This window comes from Marmota monax, unplaced genomic scaffold, assembly GCF_021218885.2.
Source record: "Marmota monax isolate L192 unplaced genomic scaffold, Marmota_monax_Labrador192_F-V1.1 WCK01_AAM20220418_F8-fsc00021, whole genome shotgun sequence".
Lineage (NCBI taxonomy): Eukaryota > Metazoa > Chordata > Mammalia > Rodentia > Sciuridae > Marmota > Marmota monax.
In genome coordinates, this window is record NW_026695228.1 from 18,424,425 (window position 1) to 18,443,238 (window position 18,814).

General features: G+C 49.4%; 2 protein-coding genes and 1 pseudogene across 8 annotated transcripts in view; 2 read left to right on the forward strand and 1 right to left on the reverse strand.

Moving 5' to 3' along the window:
* Nucleotides 1-7,022, forward strand: part of Nbeal2 (neurobeachin like 2) — a 30,600-nt gene extending 23,578 nt beyond the window's left edge. For 4 of the 5 annotated variants that reach the window (XM_046437648.2, XM_046437651.2, XM_046437650.2 and 1 more), the window contains 19 exons: nucleotides 41-201; nucleotides 288-604; nucleotides 722-817; nucleotides 1,164-1,288; nucleotides 1,376-1,516; nucleotides 1,662-1,792; nucleotides 1,904-2,013; nucleotides 2,112-2,229; nucleotides 2,444-2,541; nucleotides 2,617-2,733; nucleotides 4,420-4,509; nucleotides 4,595-4,704; nucleotides 4,861-5,033; nucleotides 5,151-5,245; nucleotides 5,451-5,555; nucleotides 5,640-5,798; nucleotides 5,896-6,044; nucleotides 6,353-6,488; nucleotides 6,572-7,022. In XM_046437648.2, the coding sequence (XP_046293604.1) occupies nucleotides 41-201; nucleotides 288-604; nucleotides 722-817; nucleotides 1,164-1,288; nucleotides 1,376-1,516; nucleotides 1,662-1,792; nucleotides 1,904-2,013; nucleotides 2,112-2,229; nucleotides 2,444-2,541; nucleotides 2,617-2,733; nucleotides 4,420-4,509; nucleotides 4,595-4,704; nucleotides 4,861-5,033; nucleotides 5,151-5,245; nucleotides 5,451-5,555; nucleotides 5,640-5,798; nucleotides 5,896-6,044; nucleotides 6,353-6,488; nucleotides 6,572-6,673 (2,533 nt within the window). In that variant the 3' untranslated portion in view covers nucleotides 6,674-7,022. Of the gene's footprint in view, nucleotides 1-40; nucleotides 202-287; nucleotides 605-721; nucleotides 818-1,163; nucleotides 1,289-1,375; nucleotides 1,517-1,661; nucleotides 1,793-1,903; nucleotides 2,022-2,111; nucleotides 2,230-2,443; nucleotides 2,542-2,616; nucleotides 2,734-4,419; nucleotides 4,510-4,594; nucleotides 4,705-4,860; nucleotides 5,034-5,150; nucleotides 5,246-5,450; nucleotides 5,556-5,639; nucleotides 5,799-5,895; nucleotides 6,045-6,352; nucleotides 6,489-6,571 lie in introns of those variants that run through there. The other variant, XR_006850277.2, reaches the window with a different exon arrangement.
* A 500-nt stretch (nucleotides 7,023-7,522) lies between these two features.
* Nucleotides 7,523-10,895, forward strand: LOC124087635 (death domain-containing membrane protein NRADD-like; annotated as a pseudogene).
* Nucleotides 10,896-13,824: 2,929 nt separating this feature from the next.
* Nucleotides 13,825-18,814, reverse strand: part of Setd2 (SET domain containing 2, histone lysine methyltransferase) — an 87,961-nt gene continuing 82,971 nt past the window's right edge. For all 3 annotated transcript variants that reach the window (XM_046437657.2, XM_058576786.1, XM_058576787.1), the window contains 3 exons: nucleotides 17,700-17,780; nucleotides 14,998-15,099; nucleotides 13,825-14,647 (listed from right to left, as the gene is read on the reverse strand). In XM_046437657.2, coding sequence (XP_046293613.2) covers nucleotides 14,486-14,647; nucleotides 14,998-15,099; nucleotides 17,700-17,780 — 345 coding nt within the window. In that variant the 3' untranslated portion in view covers nucleotides 13,825-14,485. The remainder of the gene's footprint in view (nucleotides 14,648-14,997; nucleotides 15,100-17,699; nucleotides 17,781-18,814) is intronic.

An 18,814-nucleotide genomic window follows, 5' to 3' on the forward strand; every position in this document is an offset into this window, starting at 1 on the left:
GGAGCCAGAGCCTCCAGCTGAGGTGGGTGCTGGCCTCCAGGATGGAAGCAACAGAACTGGATGAGCAGCGAGAGAAGCTGGTGCTGTCGGCCGAGTGCCAGCTGGTCACCGTTGTGGCTGTGGTCCCAGGACTGCTGGAGGTCACCACACAGCATGTGTACTTCTATGATGGCAGTACTGAGCGTGTGGAAACCGAGGAGGGTGCGTCCTGATGGAGCAGGTTGTTGGGATGGCAGGGAATGGCCAATGCCAGACTCCCGTGCCTACGCCTGCTGTTGGTCCTGCAGGCATTGGCCATGATTTCCGGCGCCCTCTGGCCCAGCTGCGTGAGGTCCATCTGCGGCGCTTCAACTTGCGCCGTTCAGCGCTTGAACTGTTCTTCATCGATCAGTCCAACTACTTCCTCAACTTCCCGTGCAAGGTGGCTGGGACCTCAGCCTCATCACCTTGCCATCCTCCCAGGCCCCAGCCCTGCCCCATCCCACCTCATACCCAGGTTCGGAACCAAGTGTACTCATGGCTCCTGCGTCTGCGGCCACCTACCCAAGGCTACCTAAGCAGCCGCTCCCCCCAGGAGATGCTGCGTGCCTCAGGCCTTACCCAGGTGTGAGCTCTGAGTGTGCTGCGTGATGGGGGGGAAAGATGTGAGGTCAGGACCCTGAGAGTAAAGGGAGTGCCGGATAGCCCTGCAGCTCCCCTCTTGCCTTCCCCTGCTCCCTAGAAATGGGTACAGCGTGAGATATCCAACTTCGAATACTTGATGCAACTCAACACCATTGCGGGGCGCACGTACAACGACCTGTCTCAGTACCCTGTGGTGAGGGCCCTACTCTGCACTCCCCCATCCCTCAGGTCCAATAGCCCTGAGTGTAGGCACCTGCCAGTAGGCTGAGCTCTGAGCTTAGTCCTGAGTAGGTATGCCTCTGACCAAGACCTGGCCCCTGTTCCCTGCCAGCCCTCACATTCTCTAGTCCTCTCCCCATCCCACTTGGCCCCTGTTCTCCATGAAAGGAGTGTCTGTCATAGACAGTCTGCTCCCCTATAGTCCTCCAAGTGGTACCCCAGCCTGCTGTGCTCATCTTCCTGAGGGGCAATGGCAGGGCAGGATGGGCAGACAAACCATCAGGGCCCTCATGCAGCTCCTTTCCCGGGTGGGCGGCCAGTTCCCCTGGGTCTTGCAGGACTATGTGTCCCCAACCCTGGACCTCAGCAACCCGGCCGTCTTCCGGGACCTGTCCAAACCCATCGGTGTGGTGAACCCCAAGCATGCCCAGCTCGTGAGGGAGAAGTGAGCATGTGGGCAGGGCAGGGCTCAGTGGGGTGGGAATGGGGAAGAGGAGAGTTTCTGATGAACACCCTCAACCTGTGGCCCCAGATATGAGAGCTTTGAGGACCCAGCTGGCACAATCGACAAGTTCCACTATGGCACCCACTACTCCAATGCAGCAGGCGTGATGCACTACCTCATCCGTGTGGAACCCTTCACCTCCCTGCACGTCCAGCTGCAGAGTGGCCGGTGCGCCAGGGCTGGTGGGGAGGCAGACAAAGGGAGGAGGCAGATCCTCTTGGCATCCTGGGCCTGCCTCTGTCCCCTTCTTCCCTGAGGCTACACCTCCTCTCTCCCTTCCCTCACCTCACCTTGGCCCATGCCCCTCTGCCAGCTTCGACTGCTCTGACCGGCAGTTCCACTCCGTGGCCGCAGCCTGGCAGGCACGCCTGGAGAGCCCTATGGATGTGAAGGAGCTCATCCCAGAGTTCTACTACTTTCCTGACTTCCTGGAAAATCAGAATGGTAGCACACAAGGCCTTGGCCCTGGCCCTGGGAGTGGGGTTCTGGGAATTGAGAACACAGACTAGGATGGTGAGGATGTGCAGGGATACAGCTGACCTGGTCTTCTGCCAGGCTTTGACCTCGGCTGTCTCCAGCTGACCAATGAGAAGGTGGGCGATGTGGTGCTGCCCCCATGGGCCAGCTCTCCTGAGGACTTCATCCAGCAGCACCGCCGGGCTCTGGTGAGGAGGTGACCACACATAGGCTGGTGGTGGCCGAGGTTGAGGGCCATGGTGGGATGTCAGCCATCCCTGGACTGACTGTCCATTCCCCTCACCAGGAGTCAGAGTATGTGTCTGCCCACCTACATGAATGGATCGACCTCATCTTTGGCTACAAGCAGCGGGGGCCAGCCGCTGAGGAGGCCCTCAATGTCTTCTATTACTGCACCTATGAGGGTGGGTAGCAGGTTACACACAAGTTGGGGCCGCACAGTGACAGCAGAATGAAGAGGCAGATCCTCTTGGCATCCTGTCCCCCTTCTTCCCTGAAGCTACACCTCCTACCTTCCTCCCCTCACCTCACTTTGGCCCATGCCCCTCTGATAGTTTCGACTGTTCAAAGTAGTCCTGACTGCTCTAAGTAGTCCTGACTGCTCTGTCTCCCTCCTAGGGGCTGTAGACCTGGACCATGTGGCAGATGAGCGGGAACGGAAAGCTCTAGAGGGTATTATCAGCAACTTTGGACAGACTCCCTGTCAGCTGCTAAAGGTGAGATCAGATTGGGGGTGGGGGGACATGGTCAAAGATCCCATGCCATGGTATTAACCGGCCACTTGCCCACAGGAACCACACCCAGCCCGGCTCTCAGCTGAGGAAGCAGCTCATCGCCTTGCACGCCTGGACACTAACTCACCAAGCATCTTCCAGCACCTGGACCAGCTCAAGGCCTTCTTTGCAGAGGTGAGAAGAGGGTAGGGTCCCAGCTTCCCTTTATGTGAAACAGATTTAACTCCAGTCCTTACCAACCTCTTGGGGCAGATAGGAATATTAAATTAATGATTTAATAGCACCTTAAAAAATGAACTGAATGTGGAAGGGGCCTGGGGGTAGGTGAGCGTGCGTTCTTCCTTCCACTCCCAGTCCCTTTCAGAATTATCTGAAAGCCTCAGGGAAGTCAGAACAGAGGGAATCTGGCCTTTGACAGCATCCTCCTATGTTGCTTCCAGACATAGGTCTGTTTCTCTTTCCATCACTGGTCTAGGGGGACATGGAGCAATGGGGTGGGAAGACCAAGGTAGAGACCAAGCTTGATGCTTTGAAATCATCTTCTGTGCCATCCCCACTTCTCACTTATGTTCTGAGATGCCTGCCTGCCTGCCTGCCAGTCCCTCATACCTGTTTCTTGGAGGGATCTCTGCATCTATGACACCTAGTCTGTGATCCCTGGGGACTGTGCGCAAGGGAGTAGGTTGTATAGTCAACTGGCACTTGGCACCACCACCAGCCCTGTGTTATTCTTTTCTCTTTTTTTCTTTTTTGGTGGTGCTGAGGATCGAACTCAGGTCCTCACATGTCTAGGCAAGCACTCTACCACTGAGCCACAGCCTCAGCCCACATTTTTTTTTTTTTTTTGGTGGTGCTGGGGATTGAATCCAGGGCCTTATGCATGTGAGGCAAGCACTCTACCAATTGAACTATATCCCCTGCACCTGCTCCTTTTTTCTTGGAACTGGTATTGGCATTTTACCACTGAGCTATATCCCCAGCCCTTTTTATTTATTTTCCACCAAATTTTTGTATTGAAGCATTACAGTTGTATGTAATGGTGGGATCTGTTTTACATATTAGTATATGCACACAATAAAACAATATAATTTGGCCAATATCACTCCCTAGCACTTTCTCCCTTCATCTTCTCCTTCCACCCCCAGCCCCTTTCCTCTATTCTACTGACCTCCTTTTGTTTTTCGTAAGATACCCCTAACACCCCACAATCTTGCTTTTCCTTTTTCTTCTCTAGCTTGCACATATGAGAGAAAACATATAACCCTTGACCTTCTGAGTTTGGCTTATTTCACGTAACGTGATGGTTTTAAGTTCTATAATTTTCCTACAAATTACATAATTTCAGTTTTCTTTATGGCTGCATAAAACTCGATTGTGTATACATACCACAACTTCTTTATCCATTCATCTGTTGATGGACACTTAGGCTGCTTCCACAGTTTGGCTACTGTGAATTGTGATGCTGTAAACATGGGTATGTGCATGTATCACTGTAGTACGATGACTTTAAATCTTTAGGATAAATACTGAGGAATTGTATAACTGGATCATATGGTGTTTCCATTCCTAGTCTTTGGAGGAACTCCCATATTGATTTCCATAATGGTTGTACTAATTTATAATCCCATGATCAGTGTAAAAGTATTCCTTTTTCTCCACATCTTCTCCTGCATTTATTATGGTTTATATAGTTTTTACTTTTTATTTTAAGACAGGGCTTACTAAGTTGCTGAGGTTGACCTTGAACTTGAGATCCTCCTGTCTCAGCCTCCCTAGTTAATGGGATTACAGGTGTGCACCACTACACCTGGTTTCTTTTTTCCTTTTTTATTTTCTCTCATCCTGCATTTTTTCCTGTAGGTTGTCAGTGATGGCATTCCCCTGGTGCTAGCCCTGGTCCCCCACCGGCAGCCCCACTCCTTCATCACCCAGGGCTCCCCAGACCTGTTGGTAAGTATTTTGGGCAGGGACAATGGTCGGGGCAGGGCCTCTCTGACTTTGCCCCCAAATCACTTTTGCCTTCTCCTACCTGCAGGTGACTGTGAGTGCCAATGGGCTGTTGGGCACCCACAACTGGTTGCCTTATGACCGAAACATAAACAACTACTTCAGCTTCAGCAAAGATCCCACCATGGGCAACCCCAAGTAGGACATAAGGCTGTGGGTGGAGGTGGGCTGTACTAATGCCCTGTACCATGAGTCATCTCCCCACCCAAGTAGGATGTAGACCAGCTGCAAAGGGGCAGTCTGGCCCAAATCCCTGAGGCCTGGGCTCACCTACCCACCTCCTCATTGGGTTAGGACACAGAGACTGCTGAGTGGCCCATGGGTGCCAGGCAGTGGAGTGAATGGGCAAGCACTGGCAGTGGCTCCTGATGGAAGACTGCTCTTCAGTGGTGGCTACTGGGATGGCAGCCTTCGAGTGACTGCACTACCCCGTGGCAAGCTGCTGAACCAGCTCAGCTGCCATCTTGGTATGAGTAGCCTAGGATCTGGGGAGAATAAGAGAAGCAAGTGTGGGGTGGGTTCTGAGGCTGGCCAGGGAAAGTGTGACTACTCTGTTTTGCCTATGTTCTCCCATTCCCATGCAGATATAGTGACCTGCCTTGCACTGGACACTTGTGGCATCTACCTCATCTCAGGCTCCAGGGATACCACGTGCATGGTGTGGCGGCTCCTGCAGCAGGTAGGCCTGTGGGCAGCCCTGTGCGACTCCTGTGGTCCAGACCTACACCCATCTGCTCTTCAGGGAGTTCTAGTGAACGTCCTTCTACTACTTGAGCAAGTCAGGGTACCATGATCCTACAGCTGGCCTTGGATAAGACCTTCATTTTCCTGAGCCTCAGCCTTCTCATCCAAGGGCCAGTCCTAAACCACCTGACTCCCCACAGGGTGGCCTTTCACCAAAGCCTGTGCAGGTCCTCTACGGGCATGAGGCTGCAGTGAGCTGTGTGGCCATCAGCACAGAACTTGACATGGCTGTGTCTGGATCTGAGGTATGTGTGTACGTGTGCTCCAGGGAGGCACATCTCCTAGAGTCCAGAAACCTAAGCCTTGCACCCTAAGCTGCCTTTCTGCAGGATGGAACTGTGATCATTCATACCATACGCCGGGGCCAGTTTGTGGCAGCACTACGACCTCCAGGTGCCACATTGCCTGGAACTGTGTCTCACCTGGCACTGGGGTCTGAAGGCCAGATTGTGGTACAGAGCTCAGCATGGGAACGTCCTGGTGCCCAGGTATGAAGAAGGGGAGCCCAGCAAAGATAGTGGTGCATTTGAGACAGTAGGGAATCTGAGATGGTGGTTAGTTGTTGATATTCCCTGCTTCCTCTAGGTCACCTATTCATTGCACTTGTACTCAGTGAATGGAAGACTGCGAGCTTCACTGCCCCTGGCAGAGCAGCCTACAGCCCTGGCGGTGACAGAGGACTTTGTTTTGCTGGGCACAGCCCAATGTGCCCTACACATCCTCCACATGAACAAGTGAGCCCCACCATATGCAAATTCATGGCCCCCACCGAGATGGTCATTGGCAGATGGTTATAGGGGGTGCCCCCTGTAGACCCATGTATGGTACATGCCTGTGTGTGCTACCTGTTCTCTCATTCCTCGTGGAAAGCTCTTTCTTTGGGCCTCCCTCAGCCACACAGTTGTGGGAGCTCCCTTTATGTATAAAGGTTTCAATTTAGCTATCCTTAAAATGAGGACACAGAGTATATGAAATGAGACATCCACTGGCTGGGTGTAAAGCCCCTTTTGTGAATTCCTTTATATGCTTTCCCTCTCTCCAGACTGCTCCCTGCAGCGCCTCCCCTGCCCATGAAGGTGCCCATCCGCAGTATTGCTGTCACCAAAGAGCTCAGCCATGTGCTGGTGGGCCTGGAGGATGGCAAGCTGATCGTGGTGGGAGCGGGGCAGCCCTCTGAGGTGAGGATAGGGTTGAGGGGCGGGGCTCCAATGGGCGAGGAGCGGCTGCCCTGGCTCACCCACCCTGCCTTTACTTGCACCAGGTGCGCAGCAGCCAGTTTGCACGGAGGCTGTGGCGGTCTTCTCGGCGTATTTCCCAGGTGTCCTCAGGAGAAACCGAGTACAACCCTGGAGAGGCACACTGAAACCCAGCTGCTACCCAGGACTCCGCCCTGTTGCCTGCCCAGGAGGCCCCCCTTGGCTCCGCCTAGGAATTGCAGCCCAGGGGAGGGAACGGCGGGCTCCGCCGCCGCTCAGGGACTGGCAGTGGGACTGGCTCTGGGAGACTCCGCCCTCACCCTCCCTTGCTGGCTGAGGGACCGTGCGCGCAGCGCCGGCCTTTGGCCCAGCAGCACTTTTGCACAGTCTGGGGCAGGGGCTGCGGCTCCTGACCCCCCTCACCGTTCCCCGAGAGCACAGGACCGCTTGTGGCCTTAATCCCCAAAGGCGGCCCTGCTCGTCCCTTGTCAGCAATAAACTTGGCCTAGTTTTGTAGCTTTCGTCTTTGAGTGTGCATGTGCCCCGTGTCAGCGGGCTGTGGCTCAGGTCCCTGACAGCTATCTTCCGGCCGGACCCAGCCTGGCTCTCCCCTCTCTGTTCTGACATCCGCTGACCTAGCCTCACTTTCCCCAGCCGGCCGTCCCTGCCCCTTGCGTCCGCGGCACCCTTATCCTCAGTTTGCCTTTGCATGCCATTCGCCAGCTCCAGCACTTCCTGTGCCCTCCGACTGGACTGTCCCCTTGGCCTGCCCTTACTGTAGTTGTCTCTACCCCTCAGGCCAGAGCGTGGCCTCTCTGGGTACTCTCCACTGTCTTCCCGCAGCCCAGGTGCATGAATTCGGAACCTGTATGTGGGGTGGGGGACAGTTCCACTCAGGCCAGGAAGGTGGGGCTGTGTCTTAGGCAGTAGGAGGGACCCAGGATTGCTGGTCCCTTAACCTCCATCCTGAGGTGGGCCTGTGCTGGGCTGTGTGTGGTAGAATAGGTAGTGTGGGTATGGGGGTTTGTTACATTGTTTGTGAGTACCTTGTGGACTTTAAGAGGCTGGTGGGGAAGTGGGAGAGGTTCTAATCTGGAGGCCCAGGGTAGTTGGGAGGATGCCAAGCCTGTTTGCTGCTCTGCCATGTTCGCAGGCTCATCCACCAAACAGGATTCTGAAAGGGGCCCCCAAGTGGAAAATGGCAGAACCTTACACATTAGATTGCTGACTTAGCCTTGTCACCCGCACAAGGCAGGGCAGACCCTCCAATTATGCAGAGGTGGATATTGCGAACTTGGAGGACCTTTCCCCTAAGTCTCTTCAGACTTCCTCTAAACAAGATCTCTTCCCCCATTGCCCTTCCAGAAGACCTCGGGGCTTTGTTCCCTAGATCTCAGGAAGTCGGTCCCAGCAGATTCAGCCTTTTAGGGTCCAGATGGTTCCTGGGACTGAGTGGCCCTGTGCAGGTTTCAGGCCTTCTCTGGATTCCCTGATGAGAAAGGGCCACAGGGAAACTAGGCCCACACACCCTATGCTTCTGTTGAGTTCACCAAAGTATCTTTCCATCCAATCCCTGGTCAGGAAAGGGCTGGACAGTGACCCTTCAAGACAGAGTAGGCTGAACAATCACCACAGGAAGTTCTCCTGCCTTAGAATCTTAAGGTGTTAGGTTCCTGTGCCCATGCCAAGATGTCTGGGTGTGAGCCTCCTACTGGCCAGTCCCTTTGGTCTTGATCTGGCTGAGATGGGGTCAGAGGGCATGTAACATTCCCCCTCCCCCACGGTGCTGGGGATGGGAAACCAGGGCCTTGTGCATGCTAAGCAATGCTCTACACTGAGCTACATCCTCAGCCCTAGTATGTCTCCTTTATCTTCCCCTACCATCTCTGGGCTCAGACCAGAGATAGGGTGGTTTCTCATCTGTCCTTTTCTATCCTGGGCTGTACCCTTTGGCCCTCTAAAGCCAGCTCTGTCACCTCTACCCCATCTGACATAGAAAAAAATAGCCCAATCCTCTAGTGAATCAGGATGGAGTGATCCAGAAGAGGGAGACAGGCTACTCCAAGGGCCTTTCTGATATCAAATCTAGGGATTTTCCCATATACCTGCACACCACCCTCTCTGGACTCAAGAGAAGCAGCCTTCCAGAGACCTGGCCTTGGTGCTGCCCACAACACTCCAACCTCAACAACAAAGGCCCAGGGAGCACTGCCAACTGAAAAGAGCTATGCTTCACAACTCCAGGCATAGCAAAGGCAAGGCCAATATAGGTAAGCATCCCTTGACCGAAGCTTAGGCACTGGGCAGGCTGGATGGTACCCTAGCTGGGTAGGTCACACAAGCACACCATTCCTTGTCTCCTATCTGTACTGGGTTGCGGGGATCACTGGCCTCTAGGCAGAAGAGAACACCACTATTTACTTCCCTTCCAGTTCCACTTTATTTTGCAATAATCTACAAGACCTGTTGTGCAGAGGCTCCTGTGGGGACCAACATGAATCCATATGCTCTTACAGACCAGACTAGTTAAAGCAGTCAGGATACAGTTTAGTCATAGTAGGGAGACAGAGGTGGAACAACTAGAGCCAGAAAAGAGATCAAGGAAGGACTCCAGAGTAGATTTCTGTCAGAACAGCAAGAGGAGGAGTGTGAAAACTTGAGAGAGCAGTCTCAGCTGGCAAACAAAGGGAGGCTGAAGATGAGGGTGAAAAAAGGTCCTGTCAATTCAATGCCATACTATGAGTTTGGGCTCTATTTTATAATTTATACACACACACACACACATATATATTTTTTGGGGGGGTGGGTACCAGGGATTGAACTTGGCCACTCGACTACTGAACCACACCCCCAGCCCTATTTTGTATTTTATTTAGAGACAAGATCTCACTGAGTTGCTCAGCACCTCCCCTGTTGCTGAGGCTGGCTTTGAACTCAAGATTCTCTTGTCTCACTTCCCAAGTCGCTGGGATTACAGGCATGAACCACTATGCCAGGCTCTTAAAATGTATATATATTTTTAGTTGTCAATGGACCTTTATTTTATTTATTTATATGTGGTGCTGAGACTTGAACCCAGTGTCCCACACATGCTAGGCAAGAGCTCTGAGCTATGACCCCAGCCCTGGGCTCTATATTTTAAGGATTATTGTTTTCAGACCTTTTTGACATCAAGACGTAGGTGAAGCTGCCCAGGAACCCTAGCCTTGGATCCTCGCCACTGACCCTATTTTTCCTTTCCTCCACAGATAAGACCCTAAGAGGTCAGGACAGTGAAGGACTATGGGTAGGAATTGGGGGAGCCTTGGCCCCTAATACCTCCTCCTTATTCCCCGCTGAGGCTCAAGGGGCATCAGGCAGCATCATCCCTATCTACTATGCCCTTCTGGCCACTATGGTCCTCAGTCTGCTTGCCTAAGTGATCTTCAAGTGATAGGTGGTTTGGGAACTAGCCTGTGGCATCCCCTTCTATCTTGGTGAAGGAGGGAACAGGTTGGTAATCATCCCCTACTCCTCATAGCTGGCACTCATATAAGCAAAGATAGCAGCTGGCCAAAGCTCGAACTGCAGAGCTGGTGGGCTTCGACAGGGACCAGAGGCATGGCGATAACAGTATCTTCCTGGACTCTCCCAGTGGTCTGGAGTCCTGTGCCACCAATCAGGGTAAGCCCTTTCCTCACAGTCCTTTAGGCCTGTCTAATGCTATTCCACCACCTGCCCATATGACCCTCATGACAGAACCACATCCTGACTTTGGCTGCCAGCTTTACCTTCATCTCCCTTAGCAGAGCAGGAAGAAGTGGAGCAGCTCCTGGAGGTGTGAAGCAAACCTGACAAGGGCTGGAAAGGCCTAGCAGGCTGCTGGGCTACCAGGCTAAGGCTGTGGAGATCACAGCCCAGGGCCAAGTGCCAGCCTATACTTTGCTGAGGGACTGGGCTGTCCAAGCAGGCAGCAGAGCTACCCTCAGGGTACTAGAGGATGTGCTGGCTGCCATGGGCCGTGAAGATGTGGTCCGGGTCCTGGGTCCCCCAGCTGAGGGCTGCTCTGTGGTGTGATTCACCACTTGCAGCCTGCTCCAGTGCTCTCCACCACCCCACCACTTCATGCCTTCACCTTCATGGGCTACCTAATGTTGTTGGCTTCCATCTGCTCTGTTCTGGGGGGATGGAGCAGCCATTCACTTCCCCTCACCCTACCTTTCAGGACAGGGACCGGGTTGTAGGGGAGCAGGCAGTGGGAAAGTGGTTGGTCCAGCCCTCTCAATCCCCACTCCGCCTTCCTTTTTGTAGCCTCAGCTGTTTTTTCTACTTTTGTATCCTTGATTAAAGACAACTTAGGAATTTTGAGCTGGTTTTGGTTCCTTGGGCCTGTGAGATAGTTGAGTGGCTATGAGGGAGAGGCCCAGTAAAGAGCTGGGGCAGCCTCTAGAATTAAGAGGACCTTCTCTAAGCAGCAACTGGGAATGGTAGACAGGCAACTCCCATAAAAGATGCATGGACTGGAATCCACACCCGGCATCTGCCTTTACGGGTTGTGTCATGTTGAATCACCTATTTTATCTTGCTAATTCTGAGCTTCCTTAGCTGAAGGCACATCTAGTAGGTCCCCACAAACCCTAAGAGTCCCAGGTTGGCACTGAAGGACCCTGAGTTTGAGATTATTTTCTTGATTTGTGCTGTAACCACCTGCAAGGGAAGGGTGAAGGCCTCCCTGACTAGACAGGAGGCAAAAGTCACAAGAGTCAGGCTGGTCCTAGGGATCTAGTTTTCAAGGATCTCAGGTCACCTCCAGAGAAGAAAAAGGCAGACAGGGCTCCATATAAGACCTGAACTCCATTCAAGAGATGGAGTTCCAAATAGGCTTCCACAGAAGCTCATGTGGCTTCTACACAAGTGGGCAGGCAGGCAGGCTCACACCTGAGGGGCAGTTCAGGACAGGCCTGCCCTCACATGCCCACCCTGCATGGAGGAGCAGGTAGGTTGGTTATTGTACCACCTGGGTGGGAGATGGGGAAACTTTAGAAGACAAGCCTTGCCTAGGAAGAGACAATGGCTAACATCCTGGCATTCACCAAAATCAGAGGGCTTCAGATCAATCCAAACTCACTGAGGAGAGTTGGGATCCAGATGTGGTCCAGTGGGACCCAAGATGGATCTTGTCCTCTTGCTGAACTGATATGGCTGGGACTGGCTGCTTTGTGAATACCAAATTAAGAGTGCTACTGCTTTTCCTCTTAAAGTTTACCAGGGCTACATAACACTCTGTCTTTCCCTTAAAAAAAAAAAAAAAAAAAAGGAAGTGCAGCATGTTTTATAGTCACCTTCATTGTGAAGTGATGCCAGAGCAAAAACTGAAAAAAGATTCAGACCAGTGTGCTAGAGACATCACATCCTACTTTAGTATGGAGACAGTCACAGGGCTAAGGAGGATTGGGTCAGGAATCACTAAAATTCTGCATTGAAGCAGAGTGCAATAGCCTCAGCAATTTAGCAAAAACCTATCTCAAAAAAAAAAAAAGCTGGGGATGCAGCTCAGTGATAAAGCACCCCTGTTTTCAATCCCCAGTACAAAAACCAAAAAACCCAAACAAACAAAAATCTGAGTCTCCCGAACAAGTGCTAGATTAACTGGCATGTCTTATCCCAACCTAGGGGATTTGAGCTAGAAGGAGTGTTGGGAAAGGGGGAAAATTTTTTTTTTTTTTAAATCAAAAAAGAGGTAGGGGCTGGGGTTATGGCTCAGTGGTAGAGCGCTCACCTATCATGTATGAGGCCCTGGGTTCGATCTTCAACACCACATATAAATAGAGGTATTTTGTGTGCGACTACAACTAAAATTATATATATATATATATAATTTTTTTTTTTGAAGAGTTAAAACTTAAAATTCCTTTTCAAAGAGATTTCATCAACAGCTCCCTGGCCACCAGGGAAATCCGAAAAATATTCCTTGGAAAATCTGAAACCTCGAGAGCCTCAAGTCAAAACCATGAGTTTGACTTGGTTGTGAGTGGCAGTGCATGTGGGTGCACTCTTGTAGTGTGAACCAACCCAAGAGAGAAATACTTCTTTTTTATGTGTTGCAAGTACTTGAACTGACACATTCTTTGTAAGACTCAACTAGAAAATGTTAAAAGAGGGTTGACAGTAAATTATGGTGTATCCATTTTACATAATCATGTGCTTTAAACATTTTGAAGACTGCGATATCATGGGAAAACTCTTTGAATGTACATGAGATGATTTAATCTAGAGATGATTTAAAGTCATCTTCTCAGGAGGATATATGTGTGTTACATGTAAATACTATGTCGTGTTATTTAGGGTCCTTGAGCATCCACAGACTTTGGTGCCCATGATGTCCTGCAACCAACCCTGTATTAAGGATACTGAGGGACGACTGTATTAAGGATTTTCTGTCCTTGTTTAGTAATTAGTAATTCCTTTAATACTAGAATTTAAAGAAGTTATTGATTCTTCCTGAGCCTTAGTTTCCTTACCAACAGTGCCAATTTCTGTGCCTCAGGTTGTAAAGATTGAATGAGCACAACCTGAGCTCCAAAGTTCTCAGCACAATACCTAGCAGGCAATGAGTACTTTAATTTCTGTTGGTTTCATCCACAATATGACAAGCCACAGTCTGGCCTTGTCTCTTCCCCAAGGGTACTATTGCAGTGAGCAGAATAAACATGGTGAGGAACAGCCCCTTTGTAGAGATGGGCCCTCGTCTGGCTACAAGCTCTAGACCCTCCTCACTGCTCAGACAACTGGTCATCAAAAGAAAGGGGCTGCCATCAAGCCCTGTATCTGCTCCCCACAACCTGTGCACTGTACCCCTTCCAAGTACACCTCTGGTGTCAAAGCCCAATGTCAGAGGACAAAGTGGGAAGTCAGGGAACCCAAAGATCATATGAGCATTCCATTGGGCTGGGAGAAATCATGTCTTCAGAGGGAAGAGGTCCAAGGCCTTTCTCCAGCCAGGAAAAAGACACATTTACCTTTCTCTTGACTGACCCTCAATTGGAAAGAAGCCCAGCATCAGTGAGGATTTAAGTCAGTTCCTCTACTCTGGAATGCCTGAACAAGTTGACCTGACACAGATGTAGCGAGAAGTTCCAAAGCTCACATGTGTCAGTCACCAGGCAAATGTATGCTACAGTTGCAGTGGGACTTATGAGAAACAAGGCCTGTAATAAAACCTGGCAGCAAGGATTAATCTTGGACTTCACACACCACTGGCTGCTACATCCCCTCTCTTTCCAGTGACAGCACTCACTACACACAAACATGCTAGATTAACCTTTAGGGAACACACATGCCAAGTTCTTTAATTGATTTTATTTTTTACATAAAAAGTTCAGTAAAAATTGGATAAAGTAAAGTGATTTTTAAGCAGTAAATCAATCTTATCAACATAGCACAAGGCTAGCCAAAACCACAAGGCAGCCTGCTCTGGAATATTTACATGATAACAAATTAAACCTTGCAGGAGAACTTAAAACGGTCCTTACAAAGTCTTCCTGTGATCCTAGCACATAGAGGCTAAAAGCAAAACAAAAACCAAACAAAAACCAGGAAAGAACAAATTATTTTCAATATTTTCACATATACATTAAAATATAATACAGATCGTCAGGGGAAGGGTCGTGGGTGGGGATGCGCATGGGTCTGTGCGCTGACAGCACCGCCAAGGAGGAGACCCAGGTTTGAAAGTGGGGTCAGGTCTGGCCAGAGCCTTCCCTAGGCCATTGTCTCTGACAGCCTCTAACTACACCCCATTAGCTCACGACTAGGGGTCACTTGTAGATGGAGCTTGTTTTTGTAGCTTTCAGTTGACAGTTGCAGTTTGAATTCCTCAGGGTGATTTGTCACCAGTAGCACAGCTCTGACAGTGGGGTGGGGCAAATAGGCCCACAGGATTTCCACTTCCCAGAGTCTGCCCTACCTGATCACCTATCCTCCCACCCTGGCCCCATAAGTCACTCTAATTCAGTGTCCTCTTTGGGTTTGTAAACAGCCCCAAACTTCTGCATGTACTTCTTAATGTACTCCTTGGTTTTGTGTTTCACATTCTCATTGCACTCCAGGTCCTCAGGGTTCTTACAGTACTTCAGCTCCTTATTCATAACGCCATGAGTCAGCTGTCCAGGGCACAGGAAGAGAGACCAAGCCACCATCAGAGTGGGAATGAGTTGAGGGGGTGGGTAACCCAGTCTGCTGCTTCCAGGCCTCTCTTACTGAGACTAGGAAGTCAACAAGGGTAGGTGGGGGCAGGCTGTGCTAGAGTCACCAGAGAGGAAAAGCTTAGTTCCACAAGTTTCTTAAAGAACTCTTGGTTTTAAGTAAAGTGCTCCCTTTCCCAAACCTTCCCTCCCATTTCTGTGTCCCTGGCATCTAGCAAGTAAAACCACGCTTTCTATGATGAGGAAAAGCATCTTATATGGTACACAGTATGCCAAGAACACCGATAAACCAGAAGAAGGGGGAATACCTTGCGAGCTAGGTGTTTGAAATCCTCTGTTGTGGTGATTCTGCCCACTTTGCAGTCAGGTTTCCGGTAAGGGTTCAGGCACTGAACTATGAACTGAGACATCTGCAGGTATAGGAAAGGGAACACGCTGTTCAACAGTACAGAAAGAACAGGGAGTTGTGCTGAGGTAATAAAAAAGGTAATAAGTACCCTATGCACTGGCATACTCCTATATTCTCAGCAACTTAGGAGGTGGAGAAAGGAGGATGCAAGTTTAAGGCCAGATTCTGCAATTTAGTTAAGACCCTGTCTCAAAACAAAAAATATAAAAGGACTGGAGATATAACTCAGTAGTAAGTAAAGCACCTCTGGGTTTAATCAGAAGGAAGAAGAGAGGGATAAAGGTGGATTAGAGAGAGGAGAGAAGACAGCACCCAATCCTTCCCTTTTCTTCTCTCAGGTTGTCTGATTTGGACAACAGAATACCAGTAAGCCAGTAAGATGTAAGAGAAAATGATCTTGGCTCAGCCCTGAGAGGGAAAGAGCTCCCTTGGATGAACTAAGAAAGGCTCACTAAGAACAGCAGCTGGAGGAACCCAGCAGCAGGGCTCTCACAGCAACCCTAGGTTTCAGCCAACAAACTGTGTCCTCAGCATAAAGCAACACAGGGAGTGCAGAGTCAAGCAGGCATTTCAGAGCTACTAGGCAGCTCTTGGACTCCAAGAACTAGAGGCACTTTGTCCTTGAAGGTTACTTAAAGTCTGTACATGTTATACTTCATCTGAATCATACTGCCTATGTGAAACAGGTAGAAACACAGCATGACCACTGGAGGAAGACAGCTGGCAGGACCCTTTTCATTCCATCACTTCCAGTGTCCTACCTGGGTCATCTCTAATGGGTCGGTCCTAACCAGTGGTTCTGAAAGAAGACCCCAGGTCTTCTTGAGAAGTACTTATGGTATAAGTTCACAGGAGACAAATGGAACAAATGGTCAGTGATAGCTACTTCATCAGGAAGCATCCTAAGCAGGGTCTACCCATCCCTGAAACTCAGCTTTCTGATGATCAAAGAACAGGGTTGGACCACAAGATAGGCACTAAATAAAGAACTGCTGATTAAGCTAAAACACCACTGACACTATGGAACTAAGTTCTATTTCTGGGGAAACCTTTAAACAAAGAGAGAGGTGACAGACAGACACATAGAGTGTGTGTGTGTCTCTCATCATGGTGCCAGGCTGGCCTTGAACTTCTGGGCTTAGGCAATCCTCCTGCCTCAGCCTCCTGAACAGCTAGTACTACAAGTGTACACCACCTATGCCTGACTGAATAAGCCTTGTATTTTGCAATAATGGGGACTGAATCAGGGGCACTCTGCCATTAAGTGACATCCTCAGCCCTTTTGTTTAAATTTTGAGACAAGGTGTTGCTAAGTTGCTGAGGCTGGCCTCAAAGATCCTTCTGCCTTAACCTCCCAAGTAGCTAGGATTACAGGTATACCACAATGCTCAGCTAGATAAACCTTTTATTCAATTTTGTTTCCTCCCTGTGGTTGCCTGGCCTCCATACTATCCCCCCTTCAGTCCAATCCTCAAATATAGTCAAGGATTTAAATACCCGTTACTTAAACTATTGCCAATGGTTTCCACAGATACATAGCCACTATGAAGAGTCAGCATAATACCACCCACCCTCATTTCCAACATCACTCATTTGCCCTATGCTACAGTTCTGGAAGAGATGTTGCTTTCTTTTGCCTCTGTACATTCTTCTGCCTAAAGTTATAGTCCTTCTTGATCCATACAACCAATTCCACCCTCCCCTATTCAAGAGTCCTTCCTGAAATCCTGAACAGTGGCCCCTAATTCTGTCATGGCACACTCTTCACATAGCTGCTGTTACTTATTTGTAGGTCCTTTTCTCCACACACCATGACCCCCTCCATGAATAAAGACTGGAGTTTAGAATCTGGATTCCTAGAGGCAGGCGAGTTTAGTGTCCTGATGGCTAAGAACACTGCCAATAGCATAAAGAGGAGCTGCTTTCTCTCAATCTCTCGAAGAACAGGTAGCCACCAAATGAGAGATGAAAGAAAGAACACTGAAATTTGAGCCAGAAGACCTGAGTTCAAATCTTCCATCAAGAACTTGCCTGCTCTTGGGCTGGGGTTGTGGCTCAGTGGTAGAGCACTTCCCTAGCATGTGTGAGGCACTGGGTTCCATCCTCAACACATTTAAAAAATAAATAAATTAATTAATTAAAGGTATTGGCGGGGGGTGGGGGAGCTGCCTTGGTGCCAAGGTGCTTGAGGTGGAGGTGATGGCCTTAAAAAAAAAAAAAAAAAAAGAAAAGAAAAGAAAGAAAGAACTTGCCTGCTCTAGTACTTAAGAGCTCTTGTTATGGAGATAAAAAGTTGTAAAGGGCCATATCAATGAATAACTACACAATTGAATCACTGAAGGGAATATACAGTCAGGCAGCCTAACACTTAATAGTGAGTTTTCCTTTGTCCAAGTAAAACGGGTAATGTGGTTTGCAGAGGGACTCCTATCAGGCCAGTAAGAGATGATTGAAGAGTTCTTAAGGGAAAAAACACCACTTCAGCAAGACACAGTAGCTAATAAGCCTATGTGCTTGCCCATCTTGGGGGGCAAGGGAGATGTATATATTTAAGACAGAAAGGAAAGGACTGAGGCTTAAGCCTCATCTACCAAACCTTACCTCTTTTCTGAACACTTCTTTGCTCTTCTTAGCCAGCTCACTAGAGGTGTCTGCTTCTGCTGTCTTGGGCTTTTTCGATGTCTAGAAATAGAAAACACAACAGCGCTAACATGAGATGTCAGTTTAATGATGCCCTATGGTCCCAGAACCCTCTTTTCTCTTCCCCCATTTGGGTTACCTGACTCTTTGAATTAAGATTCATTTTAGAAGTCCTGTCTTAGGGGAATGGCCTGGAGTCCACTTGACTGCTATGTTTCAAATTTTGTCATCTGGCTCTAGACTCAACTTTCAATCCTCTACCCTAAGTCAAAGTAATCCTTGATGTACTTTATATTTCCGGTTGTTTCAGAATCACTCTCTGCAGAACATGCTGCAAGGACTTCAGCTCTCCACATTGTCAAGTGAGGCCCAGTTTAAAGGAGCTTAACCTTTCTTGGCTCTGGTATTCTAGGGTACCAGGACAAAGGCAAATACCCTGTACTGAAAACCCTTGGTACTCATCACCTTCCTCTGAAGGCAGAGTTGGATGGACTATAAAAGACAATCTTAGCATGCAGGAGAGGATCCTTGGAGATTGGTACCTTAGTTCAAGAATGGAAACACTAAAGCATCATTGTGGTATTGGGGTGAGGGTGGGGCAATGGGAGATGAGAGTCATTCAAGTCAATTAACAAAGGAATAGATGCTATGACACAATATATTTTGGGCCAAGATGGCATGATGATGATAAACCCAGAAACACTCTCTTGCAGCACTGCTAGAGGATAGGCTGCCAAGTTCCCCCTAACCAGATACTGCCAAGAGTTAGTGATGGGTAGCAGCTTTGGCATTGAGAACAACTGCCATGCAGGCCATCTCCTCAAACCTTTCCCACCATTAGCCATTAAGCCCCTTCCCAATAAATGTGCTTTTCTGTGGAAAAGAATTATGAACATTCATTTTGCCTTTGAATACACAAGTTACTTTGGAAGGATCCAACAGCTACAGCTGGTATTATAGGTAATTCATGCTTTTGTTAGGGAACCAGAGCAGAGAAACTTTTATTAGACTCCCCAACCAATCCCCCCTTTGGCCTTTGTGTCTATTCCTGTCATTTCCATAAACAGTATGAAGAA